The 23,820-nt window shown below is 52.3% G+C and overlaps 6 protein-coding genes across 6 annotated transcripts; 4 read left to right on the top strand and 2 right to left on the bottom strand.

Annotated features, from left to right (window-relative positions):
- Nucleotides 1–74: 74 nt before the first annotated feature.
- ATEG_03249 (CDP-diacylglycerol-serine O-phosphatidyltransferase) lies at nucleotides 75–1,131 on the top strand (the record flags this gene model as incomplete). Its single annotated transcript, XM_001212427.1, has 5 exons — nucleotides 75–126; nucleotides 183–300; nucleotides 348–354; nucleotides 413–670; nucleotides 763–1,131. 5 exons carry the CDS (start codon nucleotides 75–77, stop codon nucleotides 1,129–1,131), a joined length of 804 nt encoding a protein of 267 aa, XP_001212427.1.
- Nucleotides 1,132–4,176: 3,045 nt separating this feature from the next.
- Nucleotides 4,177–5,093, top strand: ATEG_03248 (WSC domain-containing protein; the record flags this gene model as incomplete). The annotated part of the gene is made up of 3 exons (XM_001212426.1): nucleotides 4,177–4,474; nucleotides 4,530–5,014; nucleotides 5,067–5,093. The coding sequence occupies 3 exons, from the start codon at nucleotides 4,177–4,179 to the stop codon at nucleotides 5,091–5,093; spliced, it is 810 nt and encodes a 269-aa protein (XP_001212426.1).
- A 9,886-nt stretch (nucleotides 5,094–14,979) lies between these two features.
- On the top strand, nucleotides 14,980–15,450 carry ATEG_03247 (uncharacterized protein; the record flags this gene model as incomplete). Its single annotated transcript, XM_001212425.1, has 1 exon — nucleotides 14,980–15,450. One exon carries the CDS (start codon nucleotides 14,980–14,982, stop codon nucleotides 15,448–15,450), a length of 471 nt encoding a protein of 156 aa, XP_001212425.1.
- Nucleotides 15,451–16,006: 556 nt separating this feature from the next.
- On the bottom strand, nucleotides 16,007–17,626 carry ATEG_03246 (uncharacterized protein; the record flags this gene model as incomplete). The annotated part of the gene is made up of 6 exons (XM_001212424.1): nucleotides 16,007–16,655; nucleotides 16,721–16,926; nucleotides 17,051–17,101; nucleotides 17,173–17,270; nucleotides 17,329–17,477; nucleotides 17,538–17,626. 6 exons carry the CDS (start codon nucleotides 17,624–17,626, stop codon nucleotides 16,007–16,009), a joined length of 1,242 nt encoding a protein of 413 aa, XP_001212424.1.
- Nucleotides 17,627–18,326: 700 nt separating this feature from the next.
- On the top strand, nucleotides 18,327–20,230 carry ATEG_03245 (uncharacterized protein; the record flags this gene model as incomplete). The annotated part of the gene is made up of 4 exons (XM_001212423.1): nucleotides 18,327–18,464; nucleotides 18,538–19,357; nucleotides 19,415–19,841; nucleotides 19,900–20,230. 4 exons carry the CDS (start codon nucleotides 18,327–18,329, stop codon nucleotides 20,228–20,230), a joined length of 1,716 nt encoding a protein of 571 aa, XP_001212423.1.
- A 752-nt stretch (nucleotides 20,231–20,982) lies between these two features.
- fmpC (ATP-grasp enzyme fsqD) lies at nucleotides 20,983–23,013 on the bottom strand (the record flags this gene model as incomplete). Its single annotated transcript, XM_001212422.1, has 1 exon — nucleotides 20,983–23,013. The coding sequence occupies one exon, from the start codon at nucleotides 23,011–23,013 to the stop codon at nucleotides 20,983–20,985; it is 2,031 nt and encodes a 676-aa protein (XP_001212422.1).
- Nucleotides 23,014–23,820: the final 807 nt, after the last annotated feature.

The following is a 23,820-nucleotide window of genomic DNA, read 5'->3' as shown; positions in this document are numbered from 1 at the left end:
TTACACCTTCCTCTTTCCTATTTTCCCATTTACCATCATTCCAACAATTGAGCATGTCTCGTAGGACATCCGCCATGCCGTCGAACGCCTCTCCGAACAACGGTGCCTCACAAGCGGGCGATGGAGGTAAGCGCCTGCCTGCAAGAGGTCCGCAATCGGGTTGCTAAACGGACATATTGCAGGCCAGGAAAAGCAGAAGATGCTTCTTTCGTCAGAAACTGGCCATTTCAGCATGATCAAGTCAGTCTGCGCGGTCCCCATCTTCACCATTAAATGCTTCGAAAGACGGGTTACTGACTTGTAGTGTCTCTACTAGGGCTTTGCACCTTGCGGATCTTGTGACGGAGCTTAATGGTATGTGTGCTCTGAGTCTGTATAACGTACAAGTGACGCTAAGTGTGCTGTATTCTAGGATTTTGCGGAGGCAAGCACACATTCCCCGAAACATCGCAGCGTGCCGAACGATTCGTCGCTAACTAACTGCGAAGTGATGTCTGTCCTCTCGTCGATGCGCTATTGCCTAGGTGACCCTCACGAATTTGGTGCGATCTGGGCCGCTCTCGCTTTCATGCCGTTCGGACTGTTCTTCGACTTCATGGACGGAAAGATCGCTCGGTGGCGGAGGAAGTCTTCCTTGATGGGACAGGAGCTTGACTCGCTGGCGGATTTGGTACGGCCTCCGATCTCTCGATTTCTTTTCTATTGTTCGCGGCGTGTACCCCGAAACGATATGACTAACATGCCCTGCGTTTTCGTCGATAGATCTCGTTCGGCATGGCACCCGCCGCTGCAGCCTTTGCGCTGGGCGTTCGCACCCCCGTTGACCATCTCTTCCTCTCGTTCTTTGTCCTCTGCGGACTGACGCGCCTCGCCCGGTTCAACGTGACTGTTGCCGTGTTGCCCAAGGACAAGACCGGCAAATCGAAATACTTCGAGGGTACTCCGATTCCGACGACTCTGTCGATTGCTTCGTTGATGGCCTACTGGGTTTCGCAAGGGTGGGTTCAGGACGATCTACCGCTGGGCTTGATCGCTGGGGGCACCGCGTTCGAGTTCCACCCGATTGTGCTGTTGTTTGTGCTGCATGGCTGCATGATGGTCAGCAAGACCATACATATCCCTAAGCCTTGAGGAGAGACGTCGGCCTTTGGGTTTTCCTGTATAGGCATAGCAGGGATGAATTGCTTGGCTGGATCATGACTCCTTTGATAGAGAAGTTTTTCTTTTTCAATGAGCATATATAAAACATGGATGAGGTGAACACGAAGAAATAAAATACTAAAAAAGGATGATGAATGGTATGAGCTCTTTGCTGAGATTGCATGGCTGTTTGAGTGAACTACGAAGCGGAGGCAGGACGAACTGCATGGGATTGGAGGGTGGTTTGGTCATTGATACCCTGGATAGGTGCTGTGTCCTGTATTCTATAGCAAGGCCAACGAGTTCCAATGAAAGTCAGATGTCTCCTCATGAGGCTGAAGTGCGGCTGTAAGAGAGATGTTTACTGTACAAAAACGGGTAGGTATCTACGGAGTAGATACAATAGTCTTCTGGTACATCTAATGCTGCTAGCAGATCCAATTCTAATGGAAAGACCGGATGTAATGGGTTTAGAATTACCTAGGAAATGAAATATCTGATACAAGCAAAACAAGCAAACAGGCCTATCAAGCAACCCCAAGCACAGCTTTTTTTTTATAAGCCTGTTTAATCGCTGGGGCATATTGAAGAACCAAGATAGAACTCATGCTAGGCTCCTGATAGTTCTGACAGATTTCTACCTCGCCTTCCGCACAAACCTCTCATTGCCGAGTGCACAAGTACCGTACAACTTCTAGGCCTTCACAGACCGACGTAGTTTATGCTCGATTGCTGGCTGGCGCACAGAGTATGTAAGCAGGGAAACCCTGGTGCGTGGGTCCTGGGTATGTCGGACAGGTTCTAGACCTGGCGACTCTCGTCCAGCCCGAAAGACCGGAATAATTGGAAATTAGATGGACCCTGTCAGGTTGCTAGTGGATTTTGTTGAGTATCTGCCTCTCCGAAGGGAAGTTTTCTTGGATCTATTGTGTCTCTGATTGTTGGGTTTGTTATGAGTCGACGGGCCCTGTGGATGCATCGAGTGAACAGGTGACAGGTACTACTCTCGTGGAGTCGAAGACGATCCCCTGTTTGATTTCCCTGCGTATGGATTGCAAGGCACGATTGAGCAGTCGAATCAGTGAATTCGTGTTACGAGCAAACTGTTCTCATCCAGTGGAGTGCGCAACGTGTCTGGCGGAGAGTTGACCAAAGTTAATGGAGAGTCTGTCGATCGGCAGGGCGAGGGTCCTTGCTTGGATTGAGCGCTTACGGACTGATCGGAACAATCAACTACGAGCGACTCCAGCTGCTGTAACAAGCCTGAAGGGGTGTTATTTAAGCACGAAATGCGAACCATGGGGTGGATAGCACCGTGGGAATACTACATGATGTGAACAAGATTCGATGATTGTTTGACATGGTCCTTTAGTGATTGCCGAGGTGATATATCTCGACGGGAAGAGGTTCCTCTGAAGCGCCGATGTAAAGCGCTGGACATGAATCATCAGGTTGGAAGTGGTTCCTGGGCGGCGGGTCGGGAGTGTCCGTGAGCCACCCATGGTCGTCTGCGTATTTGCCACAATGATGAAATGGGCAGGAAAGAGCATGCATGACGATGTGAAGGGGATGATGAGGAAAGCCACCCCAGAGGCATGTCAATCATTGATCCTGCACACGTACCAGGAGTACGTTGTCGCTCGAACCCACTGGGGAGGATGGTCAGGAGGGATTTAGTGGGTAGCTAGCTGGACTAGCTATACTGCCTTAGGTTTAGGTCCAGGGATGGGAGGCGGCAAGTTGCGTCCAAGAGAACGGTTTCATTTCATTGCCAGACTTCGGCTTTGAGGGAAGTCCCTCAGTTCCCACCTGAGGATATGGGGAGACTGAGGAGGGTTTCAGCATGAGGACGTACTGTCTGGCATGGGACCTCTGGCAGTCGTCGGGAGTTCTCGTCACCGGTGCTCTGGGGATCTGAGGATTGGGAGATTGTCGGACAAATTCTGTGATTGCCGTGGGTCATGATCTTCGTTCTCTCCGCGTGTCATGGCACATGATTGGTATCCAGGACCGAGGCCTCTAAGAGTACACGGGAGGTGTCCTGGCTGACTCAACTGGGGATAATTTGCGTCTTTTACGGAGTACGGAATAGGTACTGCTTATATGCCTCTCTGTATGAAAATGTACTTGTGTACTCTATTCCGATCATGCTGCCAGAGAATTCTCGAAGTCTTGGACGGAGTGAGACCGCCGGCCTAAATATAAACAAAATGGGATGTTTATCGTCCCCTCTTTTCATTTGGCCGTCGCCCATTGGGAGAGGACCGAGTGGGGCGGCCAGGGACAGACGGGACCTGCGGTGTCTGATTGGCCGCAGACACGGGATAGAGGCAGGCTAACCGGGTTGGGAACCAGGGTCCGCTGCCGTTTGGGAACCAAAAATACGTGCTAATTATTATTGTCTTTCCCCTTTCTGCCTACTCTGCTCTACTAGTACTCCTTCTAAGTATTGTGGCTGTCAGTGCACACAACCACCACCACTGCCACCACCACACTCCTTATTCTACTCTCGTCCTCACTTGTGCCCGTTCTCTCCTTGTCTCACTCTCCTTCGATAGGGTACTTGTCATCCGCTTTCTTTGTTCTTTTCTTCTGGATTCTTCCCGACTTCCTTTATATTATCCACCTCCTATCCCTCCTTTGGTTCCGCGCGGGTGAAATCCTCAGACTGCCTCATTTCCCCAGGACGACTAGGAAAGGGGCGCCACCGTGAAACGTCCGGTTCTCTCAAAACTCTTCCCCGCCAGGGACCGTCGTCCTCCATCCGTCTTCTCCAGAACACCCTAACCTTTCATCCCAACAACACTCTTTCCATCCATCATCATCCCTTCGACCACCGTCTCTCTTTCTGTCATCTCTTCCTCTCTATCGACCCTCGCTGTTGCTACCCCCCGGTCGCGCAGCTCATCTCCCTCTCGCTTCGAGGGTCCCAAGGGTTACGCCGGTCGTCCCTTGTCCATCGCTTGACTGATCTCGCTCTTTGCCAACCGTCGTTCCATCGTTTCCGTCTATCCTCCAACCCACATCATCGCAACCATGAAGGTCTCGCTCACAGCATCCCTCTTTCTCCTGGCCGTCGGGTGGCCCGCCGTCCACGCTCAATCGGAAGTCTCAAAGGGTTGTTACAAGAGCGTGTCGCCCTTGTCCAGCCAAGGAACCTACACCTTCCAGAGTGATGGATATTGTCAGAACTTATGTCTCAAGAGTAATTACAAGGTCTTCGCCTTGCACAACGGCAATGAGTGCTTCTGCGGTAACAAACTCCCGGCCGACTCCGACGAGACCGATGATAGTGACTGCAATACGTCCTGTACCGGCTGGCCCAGTGTCATGTGTAAGTCTCCCGTGGCCTTTCAGTGCCATTATTCCTACTCACAACCGGTGTGCAGGTGGTGGTAAAAGCGCCTATTCCGTCTACCTCACCGGCCTGAGCCAAAACGTCGACACCGTGGGCAGCAGCTCCAGCTCCAGTTCCACCCAGGATTCCTCGACCTCAACCACCAACGGCCATACCGCCACCGACACCAACGGAAGTACCGTTGTTGTCACCGCTGCCAGCGAAACCGCCCCCGTCAACAAGGAAGACACGAAAAAAGACGGGAGTCCCAACACCGCCGCCATCGCCGCCGGTGTCGTCGTGGGCGTCGTCGGCTTCTGTGCCCTCGTTGGCGCCATCTTCTTCCTCTGGCGCTTCCGCAACCGCAAGAACACCGACAACCAGTTCCGTGGCAGCACCAACGAGAACCACTTTGGCAAGCCCATGTCCCAAAGCTCCATGTCTGACTCGCGCTTTGATGGAGACTTCATGGCCCAAAGACGTCAGAGCAACGGTAGCATTGATGATGACCAAGACTTTTCGCGTCGGATCTTACAGGTAAATATTGACCGTTATGCCCGACCGCCACGCTGCTGACAGTTGTATGTAGGTGACAAATCCCGATCGTTTCTATTGATCCAGCCATTTTGGATCAAAAGATGTTCCTATGTTTTCGACCGACGCCCTGTATACTCCTACCAATCTTCATGTCTTCGACCTTCATCCGCTCCTTCGTCCTGATTTGCTCCTGATTCTCCTTCCTGCGTTTTATTTAGCGACCTTGCGATATCCAGAAGTATACCCTGCAGACAAATCATGATTGTCGTTGCCTATCCGTCCGAGCCCGCCGCTGTCGAATCACTCTGCTGCAGTTCGAGATCCCAGCTGCTGTGTTCCGGGAATAGTGAGGGGGGTTGAGGCTCTTATATAAGTCTTTACTCTTAACCCTCTTGGTGCACGGTTTTGGGGAGGACAGGGATACTACTGGTGGCGCCCGAGGTATGTCGTCCGGGATTTGTATTTCGTAAAAGGCGTTTATGGGTTAAGACTGTCCTCTGGACCGCCGGGTCTTCACCTTACACTTCGTTTGCTGGGCCTTTCGTTGCGCCTCATGTTTCTTTCTGTGATATCTGCTGGACTTGCTTCACCATCATCTCCCTAATGTGGTCTGGTCAGCTTGGGGAATTGTAAGTACGGTGGGTGGGATCTGTAGTTAATGTGAAGAATGAATGGATACCATCTATGATTATTGTGCATGAGTGCGTCATTGTATGCGTGCGTTGGAATGTGTCTTTGGGTACCTTCTCACCGTATACAAGGCTGATATGCATAGAGTTCATCAGTCTCAGTTGACATGCGCATTATCCACCCCACTGTAAGTGGCTGGTTGCTTTCTTACTGTCCATGAGGCTAAGAATGTACTGGCAAACTCTGGCCGGGAAAAGTACCATTCATAACCGAAGACAAACTCTCCATCGCGAGGAGCCTTATAATGCCGATTGAAAGTGTCCCCCTCCTGTCATGCAGTGGCAATATGAGCGCGTCATTGAACAGAAGGTCGGTGCTGTATCCGGTAGAGTTGAGTGTATGCGTTCAGAGCTAGATACTGAAAACACATTGCCTCTGAAGAACGCAATGCACATCAGGTCATGTTAGGTCGTCAGCGGAGCACAGATACACCGACGCCCAGCTCTGTCGGTTGTTGTGACAGGCTAATTAACTCGGTACCTTGACTTGTTGCGGGTTCAGATCGTCATAGACAGTTGTGATGTTAGGGTTTGGGGCCTTTGACAGCCACAATGTTGTCCTGTGAGATGGATGCGAGGGTGAACTACACCAGTCAAGTAAATGAATGGGGACAAAGGTATGAATGAGTTAAGACGAGACTGCGATCAAGTTCTGGATTGTAGATGATGTTGTTTACTTATGGTATGAAGGGCGAGTTACTGAGTACGAGTCTAGTTGTTTGTGCCTAGACATGGTCGTTTTACACTCTACATTATATATCCAATGAATTGGGTGGTTTGATATCAGGACAGAAATATATAGAGGCCTTTCCAACTATCACAATTTTTAGATCCATAGTCCAAAACATAGACAAAATTCACTGGTTCATCATTTGTGAAATGAGGCTCTTTGAACCAATTTCTGTTCTGAAACAAGACATCTTCAGAGCTAGGTCTCCATTTGCCTAGTATGTTTCCAGTTGGACCTAGTGAGACGCAGTAGCTGTCCTCTATAATAAAGATGATTATACTCTCAGAATCGTATTTATAGCACTAAACTGCGGCTGACAGTCTTCACCTATAATTAGACTCTTGTTGCATTGTACATCTCCGCAGACGAACAAACTATACTTCAATATACTCCCCATCCATCCACCTACATGACAACATGCATCAACAGCAGAAATACGACCGTAGCACAAGCTTATTCTATTTCTGGATATACTTCAAGATCAGATCCTCCCGTGCCATGTGGTTGGCTTGCATGCAGGCTGTTGACTTCTGCTCAGCCACCCACCCTACACCATCATCATCATACCCTTGTACTCTGTACATGTGCGCTGCACTGTTAGCCGCCGGGTGCGGCGGTCCACATTATTCTAATTCTGGAGAAACAATGCAAGATGAGAGTGCATACGGAGGAATAGTGAATGGATAGCATCGTATCCGAGCTGTGGGCTCATCAAACAACAACCGTCTAAAGCTAAGCATGCCGGTAATGCTGACTACTACTCCTCAGTCGAGCAAGGTAGAAAGACATGAAAGCGACGAATCGCGATTGGAGAGTACACCCACACCCTCATTGTCGGGTCACCTGACACCAAGACCCTGCGGGAGTCGTGAAGGAAACTAACTGATCGCCCGGTGCACGAATCTGGGCTGTCCCAACAGCTCGCGTAGGCTGTCCCGACAAACAGATCCGGGCGTGTGCCGGCCTTTGCACGCCCCTCCTAATCAAAGGCCGTTTCTGGGCGGACCGTCCGACGGGGGAAGCTGCATCGACTAGGATACCTACTATAGCAATGGGCAGGGGTGCGGATCCTTCTCTGCAGTAGTCGGACAAGCCCTAGTTAGCTGTCCCAAGGCACCATCATTCTTGTCCATCAGGGGCGGTGGGATTCAGTGATAATTCCATTGAGGATGGTGCGTTTGGTCGAGAAGACGATCATGAGTCTGCGGGACGATCGACCAGGTGCGTACGGTGTAGGCAAGTTGGATCCGCCTAGAGTGGACGGTCTGTCAAACGAAGGATGCTCGACCTGCAGGTGGCTTGGCTCGACTCCTTCGTATATACGTCCTCGTCGCTACCGGAATAAGAAGTACAATACAGAAAACGAGCGAGCCGACAATCAGGCCATCCGACACACGCGCTACGCTATGCTTGGCCAACCAAGGCATACTAGCCATACTACCCTGTGAGCCGACGGAGATAGGCAGGGAGTAGAAGTAGCGAGTCGCTGTGAAGATTCAAGGGACGTCCTGTCGGGTGGCGGCATTGACAGGACTGGGGCATGGAACGTGCCAAGAAACCCAATGGAAAGAACGTGGAAATGAACTTCATGTCCGGTAGGATCCGCGCAATGATAGTAACCGGTTTGACGACCCGAGCCACTAACCGACAGCGCATCGAGCTGGCGGTTGTTTCCGCCAGGTATCTTGACTCTTGTCGCTGCACTTGCACCTCATAGGCGTAGAGAATGCGCATCAAGACTGAGGAGAGTAGCAAGATCCGAAAAGGTGAAACAAACGAAAGGGGGAGTCTAACCGGCGAACCGAATCCATGAACGTGGGCATCCATTTGCTTGGGACTCGTCACTCAAGGGCATCTGAATCGGTGGTTGCGTCAATCGGTCCGTGTCCCAAGCGGGATGTGGCACTCGCCGCTTGGAGAGACAACAGTTTAGTTTGGGGTGATTCCTACGGAGCTCTGCCTTCCTACCGACTCCTCTGTCAGCTGGACAGCCCACAGTGGGAAGATCAAGACAGCGGATACACCCTAGAATCGTCGATCGCGGTCCACAAGGGGCGTGAGGGCTTGAAGTCGGCATCACCACCGTTTGGCCTCTTCCGGTTTGGGCCGGGCTGGATATCGGAGAAACTCCAACGACCCCTCCCTGCGGGACGACGTCCCAGGATCCGTTGATCAGGATGAGCAAGGGCAGGCGGCCCCGCGAATGAAGAAGGCCGACCGGCGAATTAATCGACCAAAAGAATTTGACCGAATCTTGTAGCTTCGGGTGGTGCACAAACAAGTGGCCCTTAGCCAGGGTGGTGGCCCAATTAGGCAGGGGAAAGGAAAGGCCTGATACGGTAAAGCGAGACACCACGGTCATTTGCGGGTGAGCATCAATACCGCCTCTAGTGGGCGATGATCGGACCCGACAGTCGGTGCCATGAAGAGTCGAGACCACCACTAGTCAGTCAGACGGGGTTCCTCACGTTAGTGATGGCGGTGGACTGTCAGGACACCATGCATTTAGCGGGTTAGGCGGGCCTTCCCCATTATTATTGGGGTGGTGAGGGTCTCCCCACTTATAACATCGAGGATGGGGACGTGACGGTTGAGGCACAACGTGCACTGTATGGAGTGGAGGGTCTGGCTGGTTGAACGTGTTGCCACGAGATTGTTTGAATCGCGAGTTACCGTTGATGCGAGAACTATAGAAAACGACACCAAAGGGAATATTTTGGCCGTGATGGGGGATTGGAGCTAGACCCTTAGCGCCTGTGGTCATTACCCAAGGAAGATTGGCAGATAGATGGGAATGTCGTTAAGAAATGAGGATTCAGGTTCATTTCGATTGACAATCCATCACGGATTGGGTAAGCCTGAAGCGGGTGGCGGAAACATCTCCGCTGTCGCTTCGAGAGTCATACCACGGTACCTGTCTGCAGGAAACGTATCTTTGCGCATGGAACGTGTATCCATACCCCAGGATCTGAACATCCACGGTCTCACGGTACTGCATACCGTAGCTAACCTTTGTCATCCTTCTGTTTCAGACACAGGTCCGCTGTCTGCATGGAACATGTCTATGGAGTACGATGCCTCACAAGGGACCGTCTAGTTCTCCAAACAATCCAGCACTGTTGTACGGAGCACGGAGTGCATAGGCGGAGTCTGTCACGAAACAAAATGGTTTGGTCATGGGATCCCCTGAGTCGATCAGCGAGACCACCATGCTGATTGCGCCATTGTCTGACCAGAGCATCATTGGAAGAGGATTAGAGATCCGTTTCACTTACGCACCTGTCGGGTCGATGTCCTAGGATTGCAGTCTGGACAGACCAGATCCAGAGGATCAGAAACTGTAAATCCGCCCCTAAAGGACAGCTTCTGGCTCCGGCGGTGGACCCTGACATCGGGGCCAAGTTAAAGCCGAGAGGCCGATCGATGGGGGATTACTCCGTAGGGATGCGAGGCGTGGATAGCTCCCTAAGCAGTTAAGTGTTGACAAGGAGGTCAGATGTCGGAGGTTGGACGGAGATTGGAGGAATCGGCTGAGGAGTTTGGTGGAGACCACTCATCGGAACCGAAATGACACGGAGGCAGTGACTTTCTGAATAAACTTTTGTCTTCTTTTCTTTCTTTTTTGTGATCAGGGGTCAACGGTTAAGTCGGTGGCATCACAGCAGTGCCGATGGTTAGTGTAAATAGTTAGGTACCTGAGTTCTTAGCGATGGGGAGGTGATGAGTTTAGTCGAAAGAGCCAATCAGCATGGCTACCGACAACACCGCCACTAGCCCCGATCCCGTTAGCGCAACAAAGATGTGCCAGCCACATGACACAATGACTAACAGACAATAGGCTGGATCGGGACTAGCATAGATAGCGGGACTGTTCCTGATTGGACAAAGTTTTCTACACCACAGGAAGTACAAACTCCGGCATCTCGTCTTTTTTGCAGTAGCGTCACGTTCACAACACCTCGAAAAGGAGATGTATGGTCTTTACGACTCTCGCTGTGTACGGAGTACACAAGAGATTACTTCTTCCCCACAAATCACGTCCGACCATCGGCTTGAATTCGCTATTCATTGCGTCACGTTGTGCGACATTGGCCTGGACACAATCGTGCCCCGCTGGATGGTAACTATCTGCTCCGTAATTTCTCTGCCAAAGTTCGACTCCTGTATCGCAGAAGATGCTTAATCTTGTTGTCCATCTGAGAAACCCTGCACCATCCCTGCCAAGATCCTTGGTTGACCCAATGACTTGTGCTCTGTCCCCAGGATCAGGATCCTGGGGAGAGGTGTTTACCCACGTGAAACGGTTGGTTACTTGCACCATCAAGCTCTCCAAGCGGACATTCTCCAGGTCCGTCGGTATTGGTATGCTGTGACAAGTTGAGACATTACCTTGGTCGATATGCCGGAGCCCTCGGTATGTCAGCCCACCGAGTACCATGCACTTGAACCAGCGAGCCTCGGCCAAGAGTTCTCCGCGACCGGTCCCATTAACCTGGCTGTGCTTGTGAGCTTTGTATGGAGTAGTCTAGTCGACGGAGTGGGCTGCTTGTCGCCGTCTCTGCCCACTTGCCGGGTTCTTTCTTCCGGAGCCCCTGTCCGACCCTAATGCACGCTAGTCTGAGGGGGCCCATTAGAAATGCAGACGATCCCCATCAAGCAGTGTCTGGGCTGAATCAGTGGACGGGGTTTGCCTCGAGGCTCCAACCGTTGGTGGCCTGCTTCATTGGACTTTTGCTGTTAGCTGCAGTACCTTGACGAACTGTTGAACACCGTAGAAAGCCATGTGTTGGTTCCATCATCTGCACCCATCAAGATGCGGGTTTTTCTCCCCAATCATTGCACGGGTATGGACCTTGCATGACTTGGAAATTAAAGATCATACCATCGACTTCAGGGTCCCAGTATTAGCTCTGATCCGATGACCATTCTCTGAAAAGAGATACCTAATCGACGACCCAAAGGAATCGACATGAATGGTCGAATTATGGGGCTACCGCGCTGCCAATCCCTTGGGAAAGATTCCCCAGAAAATACGCTTGTCTGTTCTGATCCCGATACCTCCCTAGTGTTCTCCACCTACGGTTGGCAGTCCACGGTCAGGCGTACCGCCATGCGGCTGTGGTCTCCGAGGCGTCTCTGTTGTTTCCTCTTCTGCGTGAACAAACTCTGAGACGGGGACGGAGAAAGTTCGCCTTTGTTGTGGACGGTCATCCTGCAATTTCGAGACTTCCCGAACAACACAAACCGAGTACTGATCAACAGGATGAAACGAGCTAGGTGCACGTTGTCCTCTTCTGCGATGGCAGCGCCCCGACCAGGGGCAACGGGAAAGGAAGCCCAGGGCCCCACAGGGCTGCAACCGTGCTGAACTACGGTAACGAAGCGGTGGTTGAACTCTTCGGCTGGAGATGGCCATAAACTTCGAGGACATGACTCAATACGACGGCTCGATTCATCTCGTTTACCGCACGGCAGTGAGATCGCCTTCGAGAGTGTCCTTAGGTATTGTTCACGGCGGTGAAATAGATTTGCAGGAGGGAGGATTTGGATGGAGTACTCCGTACGGCGATGTCAGGAGCAAGCAAGGTGCTTATCTGACGGGCGGACGGGTCGATTGTCTCCCTCCTCCCGCATGCTAAGTACTCCTGATCCTTCTAGGTTTAGGGCCATGACCACCCCCTGGCCTCGAGAATCGGGCCTCCGCCCGGAGAACCGACCAGTGGGAAGGCCAGCTTACGATCCAAATATGCTGCATAGCCGTCTCGGCAGGCTGACTCCCACCGGCTGGGAAAATGCCTTGGTGTTTCCAGGATCTTTCCCCATCGGCACGTGTCGAGAGCATGTTATGCCGGGGAAATCTATCGGGTGGGGTTGACTGTTTATGCCTGAGGCCTTCTACATATGAAGTTTTACCTACTTACCTAGGTAGAACAGGTACCTACCTACAAAGGCTCTCTGTATAATGACTTCTTTTAGATGATGAAATGAGATATCGCCGACGACGAGAGAAATCCGAGATCGATCGCGGTGTGGACAGAGTGGGCCCTCCACTCCGTCAAAGGCTATTGAGCTCCCAGCACCTGTCGGACTCTGCCATTCTGTCCGAAGAGTGGGAAAGGCGGCGGCCGAACCCACGCTAAAGGGACCAAGTGAGGGTCAAGAGAACAGGGTGTACCATCCCAGGTTAGCAGTGGATCCCACCGTTGTAAGGGAGAATGAGGCTTTGCAGGAGGGGCAGGCATGACAAATTTTACTACTAGGTAGGGACTCCGACTGTGCGGGAAAAAAGAATACGAACCATCCAGACACCTGAGGATCTATTATTAGCCCATATTGAACAGTTTCATGCAGTGTCTGTTGGGATGTTTGCAAGATGAAACAATCCCATTCTTTAGGATGACTGCGCAAGGGTCAGGCAGTCCAGTCGAAGAAGAATGCTCGCTGTGTGACGCCCCTTTCTTGCCACTCTGTGAGCATGGAGGCTGTCTCGATCAAATAATGGCCGACGGTTGGTTCCACTGAGACATGGTCCGTAGCTTTACTAGTAGATGAGAGGGTGGAGGAAGGTCCAGAAGTACTAACAGACTAACGGACCTAAGGGCCTCAGAGTAATGCTGGTAAGGCCTCTTGCCAGAATACACGATCCGACCAATCAGCAGATTCCCCGAACCAACAATTCTCCCACTGGCCAGTTGCTCTGCATGACCTCCATATTAATTATCATATTATATTGCTATTTCTGCAGTCTGACTGCTATGATGCCAGTTCCAGACGTCTTGTCCTGTTGGCTGTCTCCTCCACTTATGCATGGTGCGGACAAGGTTTGCAGCCGGACCGCTGACGACACCAGAGTCAGAGAGTTGGAGTGGGAGACGACCCTTTCGAGAATTAATCTATTTGGTCATGAAGATTCATCCGCTTTGATTAGGATCATTTGATTCTCCTAGTCGGCTGGGTCTGTGTAGTCCATGCAGGGAAGAAGAAAGCCGTTGAAGGAATGGACCATTGTGCTTAGTGTCAGCCCGTATGGGGATTTTTGTTACGATCACAAGCAAGCAGGGACCCTCGAGTCATTAATGTCAGATCCGAGTCGAATCATCGGGGTGGATATCTCTGCGAGCGCCTCAGCCGCACGCCTTGGTGGGATTCATGCTATCAAATACCTGCCCCGTCGACTTATTGGTGAGTATTTTTATACTTGTATAATCTCGTTGTCTGAATCCTCGTCCGATGCAAGAAAGTAATCTTCAGACGCGGCAGGTTCTATTCTTGACTAAACCAACACGAAGGGCTAAAAGTCCAACATAGCCATCATGCTTGTCGGATCGTCGTGCAGACCGATCATCCCCGTGGTGGTTCGCTTACTCGAGGTCCTATTTTTAATTCCAGACTAAATTGCTTGGATGAGATTAAAAAATAAAATAAAATAAAATGAGTTAAATACAAAAAAATAAAAAAATAAAAGAGAAAACATTTTCATACGTTTTTGTAATGCTACCTATAATTTTACATATTTGCTCTTATTGTTCCTTGTTCGCCCCATCGCTGGATCAGCCTTGTGCTCTCCATTACCCACTCCGACGGTGCCAGTATAAAGTATACCAACTGCGCATTCTTCCAGCTCACTCACTCACCAACACCACCACCACCACAACCAACAACAACCGCCCCATTGACCCTCGCTTGTTGTTCCTCCCGTATCTCACTGCATCTGCAGATGCGTGGCTCTCGCGATCGCTCCCGTCCTGCCTGATCTTACCCTCCATCTCTTGGGGCCTGGTACACCACAGCCCACTGTGATCCCCACATTCGCTCGTCCTGACAGACCTAGTCAGGAACCAAAAAGTTGTTATATCTATCTTCTCTCTTCCCGCAATCCCTCACTGCTCAACCGCCCATTCCTACTCAATTGTCCTCCTATTGTCTGTCGCGAACTTCTTCCACATACACATCCTACCGGAACCATGCGTCGGACCAGTGCCTCCGCGGATATCCCTCTCCCCATTACCTATACTCCAACCACCCATCGCATCAGCAAAGCAAAGAAGGGCAAGCGCGTACATGCCTGCGAGTTTCCCGGATGCACCAAGGTTGTCCATCCCATATGCCCTGTACTTGAGATCTCCAACTGACCATGTTCAGGTGTTTACGCGCGCAGAACATAGAAGGTAGTGACCACCGAACTATGTCCATGTATACGATACTTACACTCATCGCCAACAGACGCCACGAACTGAACCACAATCCCGAGGCCTGTTTCCGCTGCACGTACCCCAGCTGCAAGAAAGCTTTCCACCGCCCAGACTTACTATCCCGACACATGGAACGACAGTGAGTCCCTTGCGCAAGAAAACGAAGACAGACCGCATTCTTACCAATTCCCCAGTGAACTCGAAGCACAAATGAATCAACCGCACTGGACACAGCAACAGAACCACGCTCCTATAGTCTCCGAACCCGCCCCGTCATACGCACCCAAACGCACACCCACTGACACACACCCCTCGTCCTTCCTCACCGCGTCCTCCACGCAACCGCAACACACCATGTCCATCGGCTCGATCGTCGGCCCAGCCATTCACCCAGATCTTGCCAGCGACTGCGGCCTGATCTGGAACGGCATGGGCGCCGCCGCAGCCTCGTCAGAACCGCAGCCCTCGCTCTACCACCACCCCCACCAGCATAGCATCCACGAGTCTGTCGAGGACACCCGCTTCTACACCACACCCGACACCTGTCCCTCACCCCTTTCTGACGGCCGCTCGACGCTCTCCATCCCCTCGCATTCGCGGTCGTCCGTCTGCTCGACCCCCGTGGCTGTCGTCGACGCATACCCGGACGTCAACATCATCGAGTCTGAACTGACCTCCTCGCCGGTCCCCATGCATGCCAGTGTGCGCGGCTGGGACCACCCCGAAGGAAGCAGCATGTCGCACATGATCCCGTTGTCGCTGAACGAGAGTCTTGTCCAGGCGGTAAGTTTGCTGTCGCGACAAAGCGCGAGAACTCTCTGCTAACTTGAGTCATTAGCCGATGAACTGTCAATACCCATCACAGAGTTGGTCCGCAACCCATCATATCAACTACGATGACCACTCATTGCCCGTCACGACCGAGTACCCCGCCCCCACATCGGTGGCTTGGAAGTCTTGGTCGCTATGAACTACCCTTTATATCCAGAACCGGCCACCGTACGAACTCCATGATGATACAAACAAGCCTGGTGGCCTCTCTTACTCTCTCCCGAATGACTGACCCCATCACGGGTGCAGTCAACAAGATATATCTCCTACTCTGTGGGTTTCTTTTGTTGGTTTGGTTTGCATCGAGGGCTAGCGATATACAGAAGGTGTTTCTCGTTGGGTTTTGTTTGACTTGTTGGCTAGGCTGTCCGGTTTGACTTATTGCGCACCATGACTATTACTATATACCCATATATCCAAGTTCTAGGAATCGATCTGAATGCATTGCGCCATGACACACGTTGAGTTGCATATCCTAGGCCGTGTACCCACCTACTACCTACCGTAAAGAATTCCGGCACCCAGTTACCAAACCGTCCTATAACCCAGCTCACAGAAGGACGGTCTTCTTTCGATCATGCTTTCCAAAGAGTACCCCGAACAAAACCGTGGTTACGGCCATGACACCCGCCAACGACGAATACATGATGACCAGATGAGGGTCCTTGGTGATAGGCGTGAACGCCATCGCCAGGCACGCCCCAACCCCAGCCGTAGCCATCCACACCGACTGGACCACCGACTTCATCGACTTCGGGGCTTGGTTGTAGGCATATTCGGTCCCCGTGGTGAAGCAGAAAATCTCCGCAATCGCACCGAGAACATAGATCGGCGTCTGCAGAAACATCGAGATCTGATTGGGAATGTGGCCATGGTCCGACGCCGGGCAAGTCAGCGGGTGATCGTAACAGGGGCCCGCGGAATAGATCAGCTTTTGCAGGACCGCGGTGTAGACCATGGCGAGAGTGAGAAATAGGAATCCAACCGTGATGCGGGCCATGGGGCCGAATCGGATCCTGCGCCGGGTCAGGAATGGATATAGACCGCGCGAGATCACCGGTGTCAGCAGAACACTGGAGATCGGGTTAAGCGACTTGATGGTGTCGTTCGGGACTCCAGAGTTGACCATCTGTCCGGCCTGGGAGATGAGGTTATTGAAAGTTTGGTTAAGGCACAGCCAATGGAGGGGGAAGAGAAAACTGGAGGAGGGTATCATGTCAGTTGTCTATGCAATTGAATAGGTCACAAACGCTGGGAGACATACAAAACACGGCAAGCAAGCAAGCCACTTTTCAACTCGTCAATGAACGTATCGGTCCAGGGCACCTGTCGCTGGTGCTTCTCTTGTTGTGTCTCTGCTTTGGCGCCGTCCATCTGGAACCCTTCGCGAATGCCATACACCATTGCTCTGCCAGCCTGTGGTAGGATGGAGCCGCTCGGGGCGCGGCGAACTTGTGAAACGGTTGGTATCTGCTTCTGTAGCGTCGGTGTGAGTCGTCACTTACCAAATGTATGTCGCCACGCCAGCAACGGCACAATTGACAGGGCCATCATGCACAGGGGAACCAGATACGCCACCCAGTATCCCACATACTTCTCTAGGAGTGTGGTGATTAGGGCCGATATTCCACCGATATTCACCATCCTATACATTGAATGTCAACAGATCCTAGATGTTAAAGTGAGGTAGATGGGGAAGGAATACCAATAGTATACATTGTAGATGTACTGAATCGTGAGTTCTCGATCCGTGATGACCTTTCTTCCGTTCTTTAGCACCTTGACCTTGGAGTTTGTTTCGGTATATTGCTCCGCTGTGACGGTCAGCTCGAATTATCTTGGTGTGATCCGTACTTTCATCTCGAGACATACCGATAAATGGAGCCACGGATGACCGGACACCTCCCGAGCCCAGAGCGATGAACACAATGGCAGTAGCCAATCCCCATTCCGTGGCACCGGCTTCAACGGCGCGAGGAAAGGAGGTTGCAAACAAAAGCAGAGAGCCACAGAGTTGGATGCTGTCCGATAATTAGCTCGACAAGGCCTGGAACAGCTCAACCCGAACCATAGGATCATACATAGCGGAGATGAGAATCGTTCTGTACCGACCCAGCCAGGTGTCGGCCACCGCCGCTGCTGGGATAGTTGCGAGATAGCCCGCAGCCATCATCGCGTTCACGATATTGGTCGCCGTCGCTTCACGCAGGCCAAGGACCCCGGGAATGCTGCTCGACGGAGAATGCTGAATGTAGTTCTCTGCTAGATGTTAGGGTTCTTTGCCCGGCCATTGAGTGGATTGGCAGTAGGGCTCACGCAAAGGGCTGGTCGCTCCATACCAGACAAAGCGCTCAGCGGCGCCCACGAACGCGATCAGCCATACCGGGAAGGGTACGTCGTCTACCACTGGAAGCAGATCTTCATTTGAGTCCAATTGGCTCTGTTGCGGTTCTCTCTTATTTTCGTTGGATGTGACCACCGTCTGTCTTTCGATGTCATCTGAGGTACTCATGATGAGTCTGGCAGGCGACGACGGGCGTCGCTATCTTTGGCACTGACGGAGGGCAGAACTCAGGGGAATAACGACAAGTAAGATTGGTAGCCATTTGATTAAAGTGGAAAGTATAGAAAAGAAGAAATAGAAGCGGTTTAGGCAACCGGAGGCATCATTCACCTATACATTTTCATTCCGACGGTTCTCGGAATAGAGGTCTGGGGATGTCTGAATAACCCGGCGGCAGTCCGAGCGGAGTAAAACTAGAACTCCGGCTTTATGTTCTCATATTCTCACCACCTCTTCCACCTCGACCACCACTACCGTTGCCAAGCAGATAATATGGCTATGGTTAAGACCGCCGAACTTATTCAACATGGACAACGTTTCAAAGCTCATGGTTCGAAGGAATGGCAAGCCAACGTCGTGCGAACCGTGCCGCGTGTCTAAGATCCGGTGTGACCATCAACAACCAACATGTAGACGATGTGACATCCGGGGGTTAAGTTCCAAGGTGTGAATCATACTCCACCCTGGATCTGGAATTAGATGGTCAGGATCGCAAGGTGTGGGCTGACCGAGAGCAGTGTTACTATCATCCGGCCCCCTTGACTCGATCACGGAAGAAGGCGCAGGCGGCTCGCTGCGCATCTCCTGTCAACATATCGCGCGAGGATGACGAGGTCCCCATTCCCTCCACGAGCTGTGGTGACAGCATCGTGCCAGCTGAGCCTCAGATGGGCTTGCCGTCTACGTCGCAGCCAACCTACTTGGGGTCCACCAGTTTCATGTCAGCATTCCACCATGATCAACAACACCTGAACCTCTCTACACCCAAAATCTCTCATGCATCCACTTTGCGTAAGGAATGGAGTGCCGAATTCACCCACGTGCTTCCCCGGCTGGTTCAGCTTCTGCGCCCCCTCAAGCTCTATGAAGACTTAGTGACCGGCGAGTATCATCAGAGCCCGTTCACAGTCGTCCCAGCTCCTCTTGTGCTAACTCCCTTGAGGCTGCTTCGAGGCCACTGGGAGAAGGAGAGATGGCCGCATGAAGGGTTGGCGTACCGCATCACCCAGAACACGGCCACCCAACTGGGCAAGATTGAAGCAAACATGACCGCCGACCAGTTTTACCATTTGTTCACGGGGGCGAATCTGCGATGGGACTTTGTCGGTCTCATCTTCGCCCTGGCAGGCCTCGGTGCTAGCGTGTCATCCCATCGCTCTCCATTGTTCTCTCTGAACGGCAAGGATGAACTAAGCGCAAGTGCCTTTGCCATGGAAATGGCTGCAGCAAGTCACGCATGCATCGAAATCTGCAGACAGCACGACAATGTGACCGACTTGATGCTGTGGCTGAACTACACGTACTTCGTCCTGGCGTCGAATATAATGGGAGAGACAAGTAATGCCGTCCACCCCATACGGTTGGCCTACAACGCACAAGTTTGACAGAGAATAGGCCACCATATGTACTCACAATTTGGGGAGATGGTCTCCTGCATCCATGCCATGGGCATACACCGTACCGATCCGCCCGAGTCCTCCGTCCCATTTTTCCTCTCGGAGGCCCGTAAGCGGGTTTTTGCAGCGTCGTATCGCGCCGACAAGAATATCGCTACTTTTCTAGGGCGGCCGCCTCGACTCACCTACCATTATTGCGACGTGGGACTGCCCTTGGATATCGATGACGACAGTCTAGTCCTGGATCGTCCTTCCCTCGACAAGGTCATCAGCCAGCTTACGCCAGATGGATGGGGTACTTTCAACGGTGGCCTTCGCCCTGCCACCGTCATCCGGCTGCGATACATGGTAGCGATGTTGCGAGAGCAGATGGTAGGACTGTCCTTGGGGCGCGGCTCGGCCGGTTCCACACAGAATGAACTCCAGTAGGATGACCGGCGCAGATGACTTCCCTCAGCATGGTGAAAGCTAATGTGCTTCTAGGACTGTCTATCAACAGTGTAAGGGATTGTGGAGCACCATCCCCAGCGATCTTCACTACAGCAATCACTCCTGGAAGGCCTTGAGCCCGCACCTGGCAATAGTAAGTCTGGTCATCCATCTGGAATACCTCCACACGGTGTTTCAGGTCGAGCGCCTCCGTTGCAATGTATCCGCCAACACCACGACCGATCTCCTGGACTCGGCTATGCAGATTGTCTCGGTGGTCATGGAGTTTACGAAGCACCACGATCAAAGAGGCAGCATGCGGGACCAGTACACATGGATTGTAGGCCGCTGCAATTGCCTCCATATCTGTCTTCCCAATTACTAATCTCGGGATCAATTAGTTTCTCTTTTATGCTCTCCCGGCAGCAGGTGTCGTGGCAACCGAGCTCCATCGCTATACGGTGTCCAGCATGCCACTACCGGGGTCCAAGTCCAAGTCCAGAATTATCCGTGACCTAAGCGTGCTTATCTCCTGGTTTGAATGTTCCAACTCACCTACTAGTCACACGTACCAGGCGTGTGTGGAGGTCACAAAGGTTATCGCCAGGCTGTTGAATGATACCTTGGATTATCCGTCCGGCGGGCAGATGGCGGATGGGCCACAGCACGGTTCAGGCAACGGCCCTGCGCCGACCAGCGATAGCCATAGCTCCCATTCAATTCCGATGCCCTTGGACGCCTGCGAAGAGGGTGGGATTATACCGAACATGGATGCGCTTGGAACGAGTGAGGATTTCCTAAACTGGCTGGACGAGTTTGGGATGGACACAAGTGTGCCTGAATTCTTCGGGTGTCAATAGCATGTTGACCATCGCTGAGGTCCATTTGGGCTCTCTATGACAGAATATGCGGCATGACATGAATTTGTTCTGTCCACTGATATTTGGGTGCCGTATTACCCAGTCTCCACTTAAGCTACTTAAGCTAAAGTATGACCAGCATGGGAACATGCCTGGCTCCGACCGGATCCAACTTATATCCAGATAGCATTGTCAACATGGAACAGTTAAATTGATACTAATTCCATGCCGCGTCAACTCAATTCTGCTCTACTAGCCCATCAAGTAAGAGCACTCATCATTCAATTGTGTGACGCCATTCACGTCGAATGATTGCCATATTGCGCAAGAGGCCTCCACGTCCATGCTTCGAACAAAGGACGAGCACGGACAGAAAAGGTATAGTTGGCGCGTCAGGACCCGGCACCAAGTCTCCCCTGGCAAACGGCTCTCGTCGCAGGAGAATATCGTCCATGACTTCTGGATGCTGTTCCCTGAACTTCTCCGCGGGGTCACCGGACGCGAGAATTCCTCCTTTCTCCGGGATGATCAACATGAGTGCCCCGTCGTACTGCGGTCCGCGCATAAACGGCTGGGATAAGACTCGCATGCGGACTTCATCCCCCAGTGCATGGAGTACATGGAGAGCAAAGTAGTCGACCCCGTAAGTCCACGCGAGGGACATGAGGCCGTAGTAGCCGGGAGGGCGGGCGTTGATCTCGATGAGGAATACGCTCGGCTTTGGCTGTCGCTGCTCATCGCTTGTTGCGTCGTAACGCAGGTCCACTATGCCGTTCTCCCGAGCGTATTTCATGGCCGAGTTCCTGACCCGCGCTTCAACGTGGAAGACGCCGCTTCGGAATCCCATATGGAGAATGCGATCCAGCAGCGCCTGGCGCAGGAGGTCCTGCTCGCTGGGGGGCAGCCGCGATGGATGCACAAACGCAGTCTCTTGGAATGTATCGGAGCTCGTGGCTCCCGGGCTATCTGCGTCACTTGGAAAGTCGTCGGACACCTCCGAGAACAGGATCTCGCCGTCCCAGAGGACAAAGTTGACGTCCACCTCTGGACCGTCAACGTAGGGCTCGATAAGAACGTCCGAAGGGACGGGAACGCCTCTTTCATGCCGGATAATGCGACGCCCTACCTTTTCCACTGCTTGGAATAGCTCCGTCTCTGTGAACACCTTCGACACGCAGTGGCTACCGTCGCCCTCGCATGGTTTCGCCACCAGCGGATACTGGAGGTTCACCGGCTGGTTCCCATCAGACGGGTGCAGCTTTTCTCGGAGCTCCGAGGGCCCCGAAACACACAGGGCAAAGCCGCGATCGATCTCAGAGAGTCGCGTGGCATACTTGTTCGTCGCCTTCTCGAATGCTGCCGCCGGCGACGTGGGCAACCCAAGCGTCTCCGCCACCCCAGCCACCGCAGTGACCAGCCTGTCGTTTCTGGTGACGACGCCATCAACGCGGAGCGGTTCAAGTGCTCGCATCAACCGGTCAGCAAAGGAGGCGTCTACGTTGGTATCGAATGGGACAAACGCCTCCCGTAAGTGGGCATAGGGCCCATCATCCAGCTCCAGCCAGTGGCCTGGCCGGTCGAGGACAATCAGCTGGATCCCAAGACCAGAGATGGCTCCAACGGACTTGTAATCCTGTCGAACTTCCACCATGGCAAGACGGCGTGGCGGCACCGGGTTCGGCAGGATCCAGCGGAAGCTCAGCCGTTCGATGACGGCCCTCCTCACCTGGTTCAGCGCCTCTGTGACGTCCACACCTGGTACGTCTCGCGCCTGGATAACCCCAATCGCCCCAGTCAGTACCTTTTCTAGACAAATGTCTCCTCCGTTAGTCCCCTGTGTCCAAGGCAACACTTTCTGCCGTGGTTGCATGAGCCCGGCCGCAGCAGCGACCCAGTCGCAGCCCTGCATTCGAAACTCGATGATGTCTGACCGGGCTACATGGCCAACGTACACAGGTAGGAGCAACTGGAACCCGAGGGGAACACCGTATTCAGCATGGCTGGCTGCTTGCACTATGAACCTTTCCAGGGCGGGGTTGTTCATAACGATCGGCCCCGGGATAGATTGCTCGTGTATAGGCGCGCTTGGATTGCGCAGTACCATTTCGACAGTAGCGAAACCGAACGCTCCAAGTACTGGATCAGAGGTGCGGACACTCCACCGGCAGAGGACTGAGGTGGGCTGAAGAGATGCCTCTAATGCCTCCCTTTTAGCACTCATCGGCATTTCGTAGTTTGGAATGAACGACATACCATCCTGTGATTCTAATGAGAAACGGAGCCCCAGTAAGGTCTCTTGATAAGCCATGATGATGTACACAGTGGCGCCCTCGTCTGTAGAAGGGACTGCGTGGATGGATCAGGACGAGTCTGGATGCGATGGTGAACTCTACTGAGCAAGTTATATAGCCCTTAATCTCGGAATGGCCTTCATTTAGTGCTTATGGTATTACCTACGGAGTACATCGGGGAGGTATAGGGTATGAGTAATCTATTCCGTACGGAGTAGTCCGTAACTAGTCCGAAGTCTGCACAGTCATCGCCGCGGGGATCCTAACACCTGGAAGGCAGCTAGCCTGCTCTCTGGAAGAATACGATCGCTTTCAACTGGAGCATGCTGTCGTCTAATTCTAGTTCGTAGATTTCGGTTGCTTGCAATTCATGTATCGCGTTAGCGAGCGACGGGACACCACTTCTATATATATACTACCGGTTGCTGAATATACAAGGGCTACTATGAGCAAGACTACACTCCTATAGGAAATAACGGCTACGTGGGTAATGACATCTAGCTGAAAGTCCCCCTTCTTAACCTTGATTTGGGTAGAAAATCAAGTATGGATATTGAGCTTCAGCAAATAAACATGAAAGCGCTAGTTAAACCGCAGCTAGAACTCGTCTAATTACTTCATTAGAGACTGAATACTAACACACGACTGGTCTACCCTAACACGGATCAGTCCTCCACGAAGCCTGATCGACTTAGCTAACTATCTAGACCATCCCATGCAAAATCCAACCCTGCAGACAAACCAGTCATAAAAGAACAAAGCACAAACGCCGACACGTACAAGAGAAAATTGAAACTTGGGAATCAAAAGACTGAAAGAGAAGA

The sequence above is a fragment of the Aspergillus terreus genome, genomic scaffold (genome assembly GCF_000149615.1).
Source record: "Aspergillus terreus NIH2624 scaffold_4 genomic scaffold, whole genome shotgun sequence".
NCBI classification, from domain to species: Eukaryota; Fungi; Ascomycota; class Eurotiomycetes; order Eurotiales; family Aspergillaceae; genus Aspergillus; species Aspergillus terreus.
Note: the sequence above shows the minus strand (reverse complement) of the source record. Positions and strands in the feature narration are given on the sequence as shown.